Raw genomic sequence first — 15,968 nt, forward strand, 5'->3', positions numbered from 1 at the left:
GTGTTTAAAGCTTAACAGATTGTCTAGTTACAATTCAGTGTGCCAGGAAAAACACACTGTATGGATGTATATGTAACTAAATCATTCCGACCCCGAGAGTTATTTTCGGCCCTTCACGCAGACCTGAAATCCAACAAGCGTATGACATGCAAACTCAAGATGTTAATCTCAAAGCCAAAAGTGTCCCACTTGTTTGTTCAACAGTCACCAAACTGATCCTCTCTTAGAATGCTGTTGTTCCACCCTGTGTATCTCTCTCTCTCTCTTTCTTGTTCTCCCTCTTCCTCTTTCCAGCCCCCCCCCCTCTCTCTCTCTCCCTCCCTCTCTCTCTCTCTCTCTTGTTCTCCCTCTTCCTCTCTCTCTCTTCCTCCCTCTTCCTCTCTCTCTCTCTCCCTCTCTCTCTCTGCTACAGTGGTTATGTTCTGTGATCATCCCGGGGCTTGTTGATAAGTCTTATGTTTGGGGAGTAAGACACCATAAGCTTGACTGGAAAATACATAAACAGAACGAAAGAAAACAGACTCGGAAGCTCCGAACATATTTCATCCAAGCAGTCTTGACGAGTTTGAGGAAACAATAAAAGTGTCATTTTTAGGATTACCGCAAAGATTAAGGTCAAGCATGCGGTTAAGGTCAAGATTTAAATGGGGCCAGGGTTATGAATTGTTTGTAATTTGTTTATAGGAATAAACCTGCTGACAAGTGGTCGTGTTTGTCCTACCATGTTGCCATAGTAACACAGGCTCTGTGAAAACACAGTTGAAATCACAACGTTAGGTCAAGGTAAAATTGAGGGGAGGGGTTTTGATGAATTTCAACTTTTTGATCTATGGACACCTATAGGTGCCCAAAAATGAGTTTACTGGAAAACAGCTGTTAGGTTATTTGCCTTCTAATTTTCAGATAAACCAAACTTACATTTTTTACAGTGTTGGATCAGCGCTCACCGCTTAAGTAGAAGGATCAACTTAATATTAGTTTACCTCATCCCCACTGGACCTTACTGCACCACTCATATCACTTCAAAGCCCATCTCAGATCCCATTAATAATGTGCAATCTAACCATTACTATGGTTTCTCTGTTGACTTCTGCAGATTATTCACTGATGAAAATTCCTCAGAACTATAATCTACAGAGCTTCAGGTTCCCCACGCAAGGGAAGAGCTACATCTCTGTTCCAGGAGAAGCTTTTACCATGCATTGTAAGTGTGAACATAGACCCATACACACACACACAGACCCACCCACCCATGCATTCATTCTCACACACACACACACACACACACACACACACACACACACACGTTCATTCTCTCTCTCTCACACACACATACGCACACACACACACACACATATATGCATTCATTCTCGCTCTCTCACACAAACACACACACACACACACACACACGCATGCATTTTCACACAGACACACTTATACATGCACACATACACACAAACACGCACGTCTGATTACATTTTGGGTTCTCTCCCTGTTTTTGTTGGCGACAGAGTGTATAAATGGCTGGAGAGAGAGGCTGATATGAGTTCATCATTAGGCAGTGGTATGGCGTGAGTGACAGGCGTTTCTCTGAAACAGGGGAGGACAGATGAATGTAGCACTCTGCAATCAGCTTTGATTCTTCACTGCTGGACTCACCTTACACCTGTCAATCAAATGCTTCAACCCCCTAGACGAGCCTGCGAGTGTGTGTGTGTGTGTGTGAGAGAGAGAGAGAGAGAGAGAGAGTGGGAGAGAGAGAGAGAGAAAGAGAGAGAGAATGTGTGTGTGTGTGTGTGTGTGTGTGTGTGAGAGAGAGAGAGGGGGGGGGTGCATATTTGGAAAATCACTTGACAATTTTCTGTGAGTGTGTATCCAACAAAGAGACTGAGAGAGAGAGAGAGAGAGACAGAGAGAGAAAGAGAGAGAGAGAGCAGAGAAGGAGGGAAGAACAACATGAAAAAAGGAGTAGGTGGACAGTGATAGGAAAACCAACTGACAGAGAAAGGAAAAGGTATTTAGAAGAGAGGGAATAGAATGACAGAAAGAGGTAAGGTGATGAAAGAATTGAAAAACAAAGAGAGAGAAAGGATAGCTTATCCTACTGCTCTAGTTTTCAGGCCGTTTTTTCTTTTTTTGACTTGATTCTCCTTTTTGTAAGAGTGAGTTTGCAGCTTATCTCTGTTAAACGAACACGACAAAGGAGCAGGGGAAGGCTTTTTTGTTTTGTTTTGGGTTTTTTTTTGTTTAAGCTCGTTTGGTGAAGGGTGTGATTGTGGTTCGTATGTTGAGGCAAAAACTGCGGAGGCAATGATTACTCAAGGTATTAAAACGCTTGTTTGTTTGACTTTGCGTAATGGGTCAACTCCCCTCGGCCCAAACCGGGCCAGAACTGGGCTACACCATATCAGACCCTGGAATACAGCTCTGTAATAATCTATAAAAGGCTCATTATCAGAAAAAAGCACATAAATGCTAACGCAACCATTTATATACTGCGCACTGTGTTGGGAACCCCAGGACACACGGTGAACTTCATTAAGGGAACTAAGCAGGGGTTTTTACAAGCCAATTAAACACATGGAAAGCAGGAACAGATTTGATTTGGTTGTGTTTCTGATGGGGCAACGTTTTTGTGAGCTTTAATAAGTTAAAAAAGAAAAAAAAAAAAAAAAGGATTTTGCCTTTCATCTCGTGAGGTTGCCAGCCATAGATCATCTACGGGAATAATCTAGAAGTGGAACGTCGGATATTTTAGGATCTGTCGACCTTTTTAAGGTGAAGATGAAGTAATGTATCGATCCAAATGGCTTTGACCTCCATAGATCTTCATTTACAATGTTTTGCTTTGAAGTGTAAGGTGTCAATGCATTAACTACACTGGTAATAAATTGCCAATGAGGAATTGTAGTACACCATAAGTATCCACTTTACAGTATTAGATCTACCATTTAAATCATATTAATTGATACTGAAGATGGTCAACATTGCTTAAATACACCACAAATAGAGACACTCTCTTGTTTCATCCGGAGAGTATTGGATTTATTTGACGTTGATTTGATTCATGATTATTTTCATTAATTTCCTCTTTGTTGTACACGTTCTAAAAACGGGTTCCAGCAATCAGTATCGTTTTAACGTTCCCTAGTCACAATAAATGTTTTCTTGTGTTCGTTTACAATTAGGTTGATTTATCTGATTGTTGTAACTCCAACACTGTACGGCGTATTTGAGTCGTTTCGAATCACGCGCGAGTTCACGCTGGCTGACCTTTTGTCCCTCAGTATGTTTTGGTCTCTTTTTTCCCCCCTTGTTATTGTGTTGTTTTTTTTTGGGGGGGGGGGGGCGGGTCTCAATGGGGAAAGGGGAGACGGGGGTGTGATTTACGCGTATTCCTCACACACTCGTGTGGCGTGTGTGTTCTGGTCCCCATGCCCTCGCAGGCGTACGTGAGCTAACAACTCTCCCATTAGTTTTCTAGTGTCAGGCTAAAGCCACAAGCTTGCGCTAATGAATTTACCCCCTAGCGTGTATTTCAGCAACCCCCCATTACATTCCCCGAACCTAACTCACTGATAACTCCCTCCGTTACCTCCCCCTCTCACCGCCTTTTCAACCCTGCGTCTCTGTTCGGTGTTCTGGAACTCTTCAGTGCCCTTTGCACCTCTCCGTCTCTCTCGGTGAGGTCGAGCAAACGATGATTTACATCAACAAACGAGTCAGTCAGTACTTCTGTAGATTCACTGATGATTATAACGGTCAGTAAATCAATATAAACAAACCCTTCTGATTATGACAAGTAACACAGACACACACACACATGCACACACACTATTATCCTATTATTTAACTGCTTTGAATTTCATGATTTCTCAGTCTCTCTCTCTCTCTCTCTCTCTCTCTTTGTCCTCCAGCCCAAACAACCATAGTGGGACTTTTCTACCACAAGATGCACAACTACTACAAAAAGATCAGCCCACTCCGAACCAGGTAGTCAGCTGTCTGTGTGTGTGTGTGTGTGTGTATGTATGTCTGTGTGTATATGTGTGAGTATGTGTGTGTGTGTGTGTGTTTTCCCTGGTACACGGTGTTCCTCATAGCAGGCCCTTATCACCCTCTCTGTCTGTCTCTCATCTCAGCACTTAGCCTGCTGTGTGTGATACGCCCATCCATTAACCACACTGATAAGACCAGTTTCCTCTCATGACTGACGACTGATTAACTTTTACTCCTGTATTTATTGTATTATGCCGATGAGTATCTCCAGCTGCGGCTTCACATACCTCTACATACCATCACATACCTTTTGTTTTTTCATATTAAAATCAACCTTTTATGGCTACAAAAGTTCACCTATGACCAAAAACGAGGACCAAAAACTCACCATCAAACATGGATCAGAGTTGCCTTGGCTTTCTTTCTCTTACAGTAATCATCATGCATAATCTGTCAGACCCTGCACACACATCATCCATACAGTGCTACTCATTCAAATGAGTCCAGTCTCACACTCTGCATCATACTTACTCTGCACTTTGTATATATACACAGTGTATGTACGGGGCATTTAAACTTGAGTGCTTGGGTATTCAGCTGGAGTGGGGTCCATTATTCATCTAATGTACAGTACTTAAATAATGTAAATATACATTTCCAGAATGATTCGGTCTTAAGTGGAGTGAGACTTTAGTGTGTTTTTATAACATGAGGGTAAAGTGTCTGTTATAGTAGAGTGTGTGTTACAGGAGAAAATATGATGGCTCTCCAAAAGATTTCTACCACCCCCCCCCCCCCTCCCCCCCCAAGTTGGGTATGTAATGGTGTAGTGCAGGGGTGTCAAACTCCAGTCCTGGAGGGCCGGGGTCCTGCTGATTTTTGTTTTCACCTCTTAGTTACCTGTTGATTTTCACCTTGAAAACAGGTGTGGACACTCCTCAGCCAACAGAGATTCTATTTAGTTGGTCTACAAGAAAAACAGCAGGACCCCGGCCCTCCAGGACAGTAATAATTGTGTGCTCCCTCCGGATAAGAGTGTTAGTGAATAAAGTGAATAAATATGACAGAGCGTCATTTGAAACAGTAGTTTTTTTTTCTGTGTGTCTTACAGGATAAACGAAGCAGCGAATTTTAAAGAGCATAAAATCCAGGTGGCCAGTTATCTTATCTCTCTGAAAGTGGAGCCATCACCTGCCCTATCACTGAATCTGTCTGGAGAACCACTTATCAAAATCGTCCTGACCCACCAGCTGGTAAGAGTCTGCTCATCTTTTACCACTTAATATTGTTTTTTGGGGTTTTGGGTTTTTTTTGGGTTTCTTTTAAATAACTCATCGTCAACCAAACTGTCAGCGAAAATGTCATCCCAAAATGTAGCTAGACTGTCAGATTTACTCACATTTACATTTAGTCATTCAGCAGACGCTTTTATCGAAAGTGACTTCCAAGACCAGCAGGATGCGAACCAAGCATGTAACCATTAAAGAGCTGTCTGTGGCGTAAGTGCCACCAGTTAGTTCAGGATTAAGTCCAGACTGCGTCTTGATAAGCATTTGATTTGGACCTTTAAAATCCCTTAGCCCCCAACTAAAAAAAAAAAAACGCATCTCCAGTTAGAAAATTAGAAACAGAACCACTGTCTGCGACTGATATTTGAGCTAAGAAAACACAGAATTTTTTAAGTATCGTATCATCGACTTGTTCGACCAAAGCAAGCAGCGAACAATGACAAATGCAGAGCCGTGAGCGATGTAAGTTGGTCACGATCTTCAGGTTACGCCGTTATGACAAATGTTGTGCCGGTGAAATTGAAAGAATGAAATTCTGTTATTTCAATTAAAGCGGCTCTTCGTCTGGGGACTAACGCACTCGTGTATAGCGTGTGTTGCCTGTGTAGCGTGTAACAAGGGTTAGCCAATCAAAACCAGAGCCAAAGGAAACCTCTCTCACTCAGCCTCAAAAGGGCAGCTGAGCGAACGAGCTGGTTACACATACTTTTAGTTCAGGCATCTGACAGTCAACCCTGAAGTGCTGGGTTCAAGACCCGCTTGGGACAGGTCGGTTATGTGACGCCTTGTTTTCTCGTACGACATTTAAACAAGAGGTAAAGGCCTATTTTAAAAGCAAACTTTATAACATATAAATAAACCTACATCAGCATCATTACATTACAGTAGCTTATATACCATGTAATATATATGTTACCTTAATTATATTATTTATAATATCATATAAATCTGTCATATATATCTCTATAGACAAAAGGCAACTCGAGGATCGAATGTAAATTGTCCACAGGACAAACTATGCAAGCCTGTTTAGGGTTACTGTACGTTCACACTGAGCGCGGCGAGAGCGTCAAAGTGACCGGAAGTCATTAATTTTCAATGAGAGCCAGCGTCTTTAAGCGGCGAAGAGCGTCGCGGCAAAGGGCGTCGCGGCGAGGGTGGTTTGGGCATCAAAATACAGTTGAAGTTCGGTTAACTTTATGGTAATGAGATATGGCGCGGTTGGGCGGCAACCAATAGAAACTTGGAAGTGTTCCGCTCTAGAGAATTGTTGAGAACACAACAGTATAAACCATTGTTCCCACAAAACTTTTGGTCCTAAGCAAAATGGAGGAGAAACTGATTATATCGGTGGTGGGTTTCCCCATGTTGTACTGTAATGTAGGTTATGCACAAACGTTAGTGTTAATTAAAGACCAAGGCTAGTAAACGTGTCCTATAAACTCCATGCTGGAATTTGACCTAGCCTATCATTAACACAAAAGACACACAACAACAAAAAGCTTTTAAGTAGTGTTTTTCATTAGTTAATTTTGTTACGAAATATGTAATTAGCATTGTTTATTTATTTCTGTCATCGGTCGATTTCGCACCTTCACATTTAAAATATCTCATAAGGTTAACTTATAGCCTACTGGTGGTCAGTCAGCACAAAGATACCGCCCGACCTGTTTGTTTGCTTTATAGCCCCTTTAAAAACATTTGCATAACCAAGCTTTCCGAAGGAACTTGTACCCGCCTATTTCATCAACGGCAGAGCGTCAACAGTGTTCAACAGCGTCGTTGGCAGGGAGGTTTGGGCGAATCTTGACGCTCTCGCTGCTCTCAGTGTGAACGTACTGTTACACGACCACACCTCTGTGTCCCCTTCCATCACCATTAAACGAAATATGTAGTGTGCTAAAACATTAGAAATTGTGGACATTCAAACTTGCTGACATTTTGGGATTCTTTGAAAGGGCAAAAAAAAAAAAAAGAAAAATTGTTTTATTTAATGAAGAGCATATTTCGCGCATGCTGCAGCTGAAATTGACCAAGAGCACATGTCGACTTGCCAGATTTCCATGGGAACTGCTTCTAAAAATTGAAAAAAAAAAAAAAAATTGAGAGAGAAGGCAGTGATGCGAGTTAACGAATAAAACGTGTTTGGGATTCCATAAAGTCTGAAAAGCAAGAGGAAGAGAGAGAGAAAGAGAAAACTGGGCGTTCACTGTGGTCAATGGTTTAGCCTTTTACTGTAAATAACACACTGTGCGATTACACTAAATCCATCATCTGACCGAAATTTGACAGTTTTCTAAAATGTCAAAAGTTACGTAAAGCTTCCGTGCGATACGAGTAAAGATCAAACTCGTGGGTTTTTTTTTTGTTTTTTTTTTTTGTCGTTTTTTTTTCTCGAAGTTACTCTTGTTCCATCAACATCTAACAAAATGGACTCAAGCCGGAATCATTTTCTCTTCCAAAACAAGCACTTCCAAGGCAGCAAATATTCACCCTTCATTAAGTTGAATCACCACTCGAAAAGCAATACTTTGGGGGTTTTTTTTCTCTCTCTCTCTGTCTCTCTCTCTCTCTGTCTCTCTCTCTCTCTCTCTTCACTCTCTGTAAAGGCGCCATAAAGAATGTAAATTAGAACCACATTGGCATGTATGTTACCATGGTGACCTGGTTTTCTTTGCCTCCTCGTGGCACTGTTAGGGATGTTTACGCTGTGGTTGCCTGGGTCGGTGCCAGTGATATGGTTATCATATCCGTTTGAATAGACTCTCCTCTCCGTGTGTGGGTCAGACTCCTTTGAAACTATATGGAGAAACGGTCCAAAAACGCTCAATATTTGCCAAGAGACTCCATTATGTGAGCAAGAGATTGAAGGAGAATATCCTATGATTGAATCTCGCTTTGTCATTGGGATCCAAAACTTTTTGCCAGTGAAGTTCCATCCTGGTTTTCAGAAGCTCCTCCTTCTTGTGCTGGTATTTATGGTGACATATTGGTGTTTGGACTATTTCGGGATTTTAATTTTGACTGCAATAGAGCTTTGTATTTTCCTACCATTTATAAAAGCGGTTCAACTGTCATGCAGACTTATAATTATCCGACGCAGGTTTTATGGATATTTTGTTAACCTCACGTTAACGCAGAGTTACAAAAAAAAAAAAAAAAACGGCCCATAGCATTTTTAGAAATGACGTTAAGCGAACTCCATGTTGCTTTTTCATTTTTAGCCCTGCCTCAATTTTTCACTTCTTATTTATTATGTCTGTGAGAGGCTTATCTTTTCACTCGAGACATTTCTGAGATTACGGAAAGCTGATAAGTCACAGGAGGCCGAGCGGGTCGGTAGTGCTATTTTGACGTTAAGCAAGAGTGAAAAAAAAAAAAGCAGAGCGCTAATGCGCGTCTCCTGCGATACCGGGCGAACACATCCATGCCGCCAAGAGTGACGGACTATTTTCGGAATTCTTTAGCCTTCAAAAGCAGCGGGATACTCTGGGCTCTTTTTTTTCTCTCCTCCTCCTCCTCCAAATTGCGATGGAGAGAGACAAGGGAGAGACCTTTCCAGTCATTGTGTGCCATGCTCTTTACGGCCGGTCCAAGACGCACCGAAAAAAAAAAAACAGCCGCCGTCCTGAGTCCCACGGTCCCCGCGTAACTCCATGGGAAATGATTTGTACACAACCGCTCTGTGTTTGTGTGGCAAGACAGTGGGGATGGGGTGGAGAGGAGAGGAGAGGAAAGGAGAACTCTGAGATGACTAATGCTGTCTCTGGGTCTTTTTTTATCAGGAGAGAGCGCGGCTGTCATCTTTCAACCTAACCCCCCCCCCCCCCCCCCCCCCGGACGGATGTTCCGGTTACTATGGCAACGGGAACAGAGTTCTGTAAACTATTAACTCCCCGACCGTCCTGTGACACATTGGCCCGTGTCTGACCCGGCCACGGGAACACAAAACGGAAAAGTCTTATCACAGACAGCAGCTATAATAATCCAACCTATCGCTCAGGCACCTGAGCGAAACTGCACTCTCAGAATTATCTTGATTCTGTCGCGTGACTGGTAGTGACGGTTTTGAAGAATTTGGTCCCGATGTCGTCCAGCTGCAGACAGATGGGTTTCGGTGTCCTCGCAATCTGCCAGCCTGCCTGTGTCCTGTATCACAGAAAACTGGTGTGTGTTGAACCACCCGCTGGTGTGAGTCAGCCTTGGTATTACTAATGAGGTAGTGTGATACTCTCTGCTGCAGACATGGCCAAACATCCACCAAGTTTGTTTTCAAAGACATGACTGATACATCAGTTATTCATTCAGCCATGTCCAACAAGATAGCCACGTTCTGAGGTCATTGGGACTGCGTGTGTGTATGTGTGCGTGTGTGTGTGTATGTGCGTGTGTGTGTATGTGTGTGCATGCGAGTGTGTATGTGGACTGGTCTGGACAGGCAAGAGTGTTATCAGGGAGTAATGAGGAAAAGGCAGCTTGTTCTCACACTGCTGTTGTCCTGTTACTGGTAATCTCTGACTCCTGTTTGTGTGTGTGTGTGTGTGTGTGTGTGTGTATGGGTGTGTATGTACATATGTCTATTTGCTTATGTGTGTATGTCTTTTTATATATGTGTGTGTGTGTGTGTGTGTGTGTGCGATGACTGTTTTTGGCTCCCGTGTTGATTTATTACTGTTGGACAGTTGCAGAGAGAGAGAGAGAGAGGGAGAGAGAGAGAGAGGGGGAGGGAGAGAAGTTAAACATTAATATAAACAGAAAAGAAAACAAGCTGTTGCCCTCTCCTCTCCTCCCTTCCCCTCTCCTGTCCTCTCCTTTCTTCACGGATTCTTCTGCTGCCTGTCCTTCCTCTTGTCCTCCTTCTCCATCACTTCTTCCCTCTCTCTCTCTCTCTCTCTCTCTCTCTCTTCCCTCTCTTTTTCACGGTGCTGGAAGCAGCATCATATTGATGGTATGAGGTGAAAGAATGGAAAGAATGAGGTCATTAGGAACGTCGGCGCTGCTTAGTGTCAAACCGAAAGGGATTAAAAAACACTTTTTTGACAAGCCCTAACTGCCTTTATAGCCTAATAAAGCCTCACAAAAGTGAACACAACACAACAGAGGCCATGGAAGCCATGCACGCGCGCACGTGTGTATGTATGTGTGTGGCTCCGTGCCTCTGAGTTCTAATTGGATGACCTCTATATATATATATATATATATATATATATATATGTTTTGTTTTTTTTTAAATATTTGCACAATCAAAGTTCCTTTGTTTTGTCTTTATGTTTAGGTTTGTACCAATGTTGATATGTAATGACAAGTCGTGTACTTTATGTAATTACAACGTAATAACAGACATCGCACATGGCGGTTTATTGTAACGCCTCAGTATTTCTGAGCTTGATACTGCGATCCGACGCAGAGATAAGTTCTGTAGATCTCGTGTAAACGTACCCGAATCGCACTCCCCCCGGCGCGATTTCTCAAAAATATAAAATTAATAATGAATCCCTTCCCATTTTAATCTCCCGGGCACGCAACTCAACACATTTTAGTGTTTGGGCAATAATCAGCGTGCGCTCAGCCAGTAAAAACATTTTCTACACGTATCCTCTCCCCTCCTGCTTTTGCTTTGAGATTTTTGGTTCTGTTTCATCTTTGTTCGGGCTGTTCTCTCGCTGTCCTTGACCAGCGAAACGCTACCGGCGTCCTCGTACAGTATTTCTGCCTTTTCCCAGCAACACACAGGGCAAAAGAAGAAAAAACACTGTCTTGACCGTTCTCTTTTTCATGGGCCTCGCCCTCACCCTTCCTCAACTTTCCATGTATCCGTTACAGGTGTGTGCGTGTGTGTCTGTGTGTGTGCGTGTATTATAATAATCCTACATGTGTATCTGATCTAAACTTTATATATAATTTTTCCTGTGTTTCGTGGCAGCTTAACTACACCCCAAATTACCAGGAAAGGTCCAATGGAAATCGAACATCAAAGATGGAGTGAACCAGTGCAGGCATAAAGAAGTCAAAGAGGAGTTGGTCTTGGCTGGGCAGTCACACTTAGATGTGATAGCCAGTCATTTTTCGTTGGGTTAGGTTGTGTGTTATCTGTCAGAGGGATTTTTTTAAGGGTGGGGGGGCTTTTGGCCACAATCTCAAGTCCATACAGCCAAAGTCTTTTTATATCCCCCTCTCCACACCCAACAGTATTATGAAAGCAACTCTCTCTCACTCTCTCGCTCTCGCTCGTCTTTCGGTCGAGTTGCGTTGTATGATCAATAGCAGATGGAGGTCTGGCGTTTGCCCGTCTTACATAGCTTAAAGTAGCGGATAGCATGTCGTCCTACGCCTCCACATCACGTAGTCAGTGCTTCGGTTAGAGACACGGTTTAGAGGCACGGTTTTCTATTTGTGAAATGTCTCCCTTCTCTCTCTGTCCCTCTCTCTCTCTCTCTTTTTTCCATGGGAAAGATTTGTGAATGAACAGTGTGTACGCATGACTACAAACCCCCTATTCATGTCCCAAAGAGATCGTCCAAAGCCTTGTTCTCACAAACTGTATCTTGATTAATGACTTGTGTGCAGTGCATTGACCAATTACGGGCAACGGCATTGATTTTTTTTTTTTTTTTTTTTTTGTACGCAAGGCCTATTGCTTCTGCCTATTGCTTCTGTATAAGCTGAACGCTTAAGTGAATTTGACCCTATCTGTTTTCCAGACCTGGGTCATGTAAGTATTTAAAGCATTTGAATGACCAGGCTCAGTCCCTGTTCCTCCTACAGCATTCTCTTGCCTTGTGACTTTGTTCTCTCAATTCACATGATAGACTGCACTTTTCATAAGGACTCTCTAAGGCATTCATGTGATGTTTGCTTGGTACTGCTTCAAGAAATTTAGTCTTATTAAAAATTTCAGTCATTTTTGTTGCATAAATTAAGGAAAAAAAAGGACACAATATGAAAGAGCAATGCATGGGTATTAGGGATCGGACCCAGTCCGTTGAAATACGCACAGTACCCATTGAGTTCATGGTCTGCTGTTTTCTCTCTCTCTCTCTCTCTTTCTCTCTTTTTTTTCTATATTCCTAAGCACCTGGTAGCGATACCTGAAAATTGGCCCATAGGGTCATGTCCAGCTTGATGTCATTAAAAGAGCTGGACTGAGTTTTGCAGCTGTTCTCTGTCATGCTTTCGTGTTGGTTAACAGCTCTAATGGTCTAATACGTGCTTGTGTTCGGCCAGACTATTCCCATACCTCTCAGTGTTTCAGAGAACCTGTAAAAAGCCGTCTGACCTCTGGTGTGTGACCGGCCTGTGTGTTTTTCTTCACACTCCAGACAACTATCTGCTCTAATGTTTCCTTGGCCCTATCTGTAAGAACTTACATCTCGGTGCGTGTGCGTGTGCGCACGTGTACGCGTTTGTCTGTCGACCTCAGTGACTCAAAATTTACCGCATATGCGCTCGCACTTTTGTTTTTAGTTCGGGCGTACGTCATACGTGTGCGTGTGTTTCCGTGGACTTTACGTGCGACACAAAGATGCAGTCTCCCTCAGGGTGATGATCTAACCCTTAGACCGCTCTCAGACTCGATAAATGATATAATATGATTTGAGTGTTTTTATTAGCCACGATTTATACAGCACTTCTCTCCTTATCATGAATGACTGACACACAAATACACTTGGCCTCTGCAGTTTTCACATCACTCTAAATGTATTCTACATGGATTGAATTTGTTAGAACAACATGAGGTAAAATGAAGCCTCGTTTCTGAAAGATTAGTCAGTCGCGGAGAACACCGGAGAAAATGGGAACGTAGAAAGTGCCCCCCCCCCTCCCCCCGAGTTATGCCCCAGGTTCTCTCTCTCTCTCTCACACACACACACACACACACAAAAAACAAAACTGGGAAAAAAAACCTGTCCAGTTCAATTTTGTCGTCCTTAAATGTTTCCCGGACCAACTGTACACGTGACTGGTCTTTGTCGACTGTTACATAACATTACAAAGGCCAGCCCATCACTCAAACTAGTTCGTTTTTTTTTTTTTTTGCTCTTGTTTACACAAACTCAAAGATGAAAAGACAGAGTAATTGAATTTTGATTGACAAGTGGTCATAGTTGCTTTTATGCCTGCAACTGTTTAGACTTTTGAACATTCCAGTACTGACTAGTCCCCATGTGGAACCAAGTATGAGTCAGGAATCTCCTCTCTCCGACTTCATCTTAACTTCCTCCGCTAGCAGCGGCATTTAAATCATTGGTCTAAGCCAAAAGTTTGTCTAAAAGTTTGTTGAAATGCTGCAGGATGCAACTGGCAAGCACAATTAAACCGCTACCGAAAAGTCTGCCCATCGCAACATCGACGGATGTGCCTTACTGACGTCGGGAAATGCGTCACGTCTCGGGTAAACTGTTGGAACGGATTTCTGTCAAAAGTTCTGACAGTCTATAATGCCAACGCTGCCCCCCCCTCCCCCCCTTTCATCAAAGAGACAGGTTCATTAGTCTTGCGTCCCACTTGGGCTTCGGGGTAGACACTGATTGAATCGCGGCCCTGCCAATATCTGGGCTCGGTTACGTTGCACTATTGGAAAAGTGTGGACAGAATGAACAAGTGGACACTATGAGCTTCTTGTCTTCATTTCTCTTCTCTTTTAGACTTTGGGTTACAGTCTCCTAAACCTAAACCAAACCACACACTTTATTTAGACTCCACAGGCCTTAAAATACACCCAGAGCCAAACAGCACACAGCTGGCATACCTCTATAAACCAACACCAGTGTATGTTTGTGTGTGTGTGTCAGAGGGTGTGTGTCAGAGGGTGTGTTGAGAGTGATGTGAGTGTGTCAGAGTCTATGCGTGTATGTGTGTGTCTAGACGTCCCACGACGCCTGTATCAGCGGGCGTGTTAGAAATGAGATCTCGAACATTCCCATCGTTCCCATTAGATTCAGTTCCTCGCAGCGTCACTTCGGTGAAAGAAATCGGATAAAGGCTCCACATGAACAATTTAGGTGGGGTCAGTTTGGTTTCCTTTGGCTTTGACTCATTCTGTCCTCGAATTTGAGGTCTCACGGGAAAACTGCACAAAGGAAAGGAAATCTTTCAAGAGTACTTGAACCAGGTCCCGTTATTTTGTATTAATCTGTCTGCACATTTGACTCAACTCTGCTTCTTACAGACATGTAATGTTCTCTGAGAGTTAGAGAGAGAGAGAGAGAGAGAGAGAGAGAGAGAGATGTGATTGTCACAGCGGTGAAAGTAATCAGATGTGTGTGAAGGGAATCTGAATTAAAGAGAAAGTTTGGCACACCAGTGTGAATACTGTGGTAGATTTGAAACTGGTTCAAGCAGAGCCAAACAATACTGTTGTAATACAGGGAAATTAAATTTGTCAAATTTAACAAGAGAAATCAAAATATAATGTACGAGTGAGCGTTATTTGGGTGAATTATGTGATAAAAATGACAAATGTCCTATAAACAGACCTAACAAGAACAGACGGTTTGTTGCAAGCATTTCAATTGTTCAGATAAGTCTCTGTTTTAACCTCAAAACACCTCTATAAAAAAAAAATGTAAATTTGATCTGCAGGAGTGTCTGAGGTCTAAGTTTTTCTCCCAGACAGTTGTTCGTTCTCGAAATTTTTGTTCACCGCTACCACATATTTTCTGTCATACTCTGCATCCGCCCCCTTTGTGACAGCAACAAATTGGAACTTGGCATATGCTTGGAATGAAACAAACTGACCAATGAGGAACAGGTCTGCCAATACCATTTGGCAGTGTGGGCAGTAGAGGTCATTCCATCGTCGTGACGACGGATAGCAGAGACAATTCTGGATTTAATTACTAGCACATGCCAGTGGCGGTCGCCGAATGCCTCCCAGGTGTGCTTACACAATCCGCTGTCATGTAGTAAGTCGGTGAGAATGAGTTCAAGCGATCTGCCAAATATCCCAGGCACCTTACGCCCCTACACACACACATTCACATTCACACACACACACACACACACATATTCACACCACAAAGGAGAGTTATATAACACCCAGCTTCTCAGGTGACGAAAGTTAAAGTCAAATTTTACTCTTTAAATGTTCAGATTCACCATGCAGCCACGCACTTCAGGACAGTCAACGTGATCTTTCCTTCTCTCCTCCTCTCCTCAGTCTTTCTCCTTCTATAACCTTCTCTCCTTCTCTCTGCCTCTTTCTTTCTCTCTCTCTCTCTCTCCTCCTTTCTCTCTGTCTGTCCTCCCTCTTTCTCTCTCTCTCTCTCTCTCTCTCTCTGTTTCTCTCTTCTCTCTCTGAGTCCTTTTTCCTCTTGTTATCCTGCTTTTCCTCCCTCTCCCTTTTTCCTTGGATGACTTGTTTGCTCCCCTATAGAGCTCTGTGTTCTTTTGTTAGCCCTCTGTTGTTAATAAAGCGCTGGAGTGCTACACACTCCCCTGGCAGGGCACTGAACACTGGAGGGCACAGGGGAGTCATGGCACATAACCAGATCCATCTATGTTCATCGGATCTCAGAGAGACTCACCCTCTTTCAGACAATGGTACAACCACAGCCAGAGAGAGAGAGAGAGAGAGAGAGAGAGAGAGAGAGAGAAGAGTTCTGTGAAGAACCACACCCTCCTCTTGGTTCCACAGTTGGAATCTGACTCAAGGCCAGAGGGAGAGCTCCCTGTCTAGTC

The 15,968-nt window shown here is 43.0% G+C and overlaps 1 protein-coding gene across 1 annotated transcript in view; it reads left to right on the forward strand.

The window, feature by feature from the left end:
- adgrd1 (adhesion G protein-coupled receptor D1) overlaps positions 1 to 15,968 on the forward strand; it is a 43,323-nt gene that overhangs the window by 13,732 nt on the left and 13,623 nt on the right. The window contains exons 12-14 of the mRNA XM_030765935.1: positions 1,097 to 1,204; positions 3,918 to 3,993; positions 5,111 to 5,252. Coding sequence (XP_030621795.1) covers positions 1,097 to 1,204; positions 3,918 to 3,993; positions 5,111 to 5,252 — 326 coding nt within the window. The remainder of the gene's footprint in view (positions 1 to 1,096; positions 1,205 to 3,917; positions 3,994 to 5,110; positions 5,253 to 15,968) is intronic.

This window comes from Chanos chanos, chromosome 1 (genome assembly GCF_902362185.1).
Source record: "Chanos chanos chromosome 1, fChaCha1.1, whole genome shotgun sequence".
Classification (NCBI taxonomy): Eukaryota; Metazoa; Chordata; class Actinopteri; order Gonorynchiformes; family Chanidae; genus Chanos; species Chanos chanos.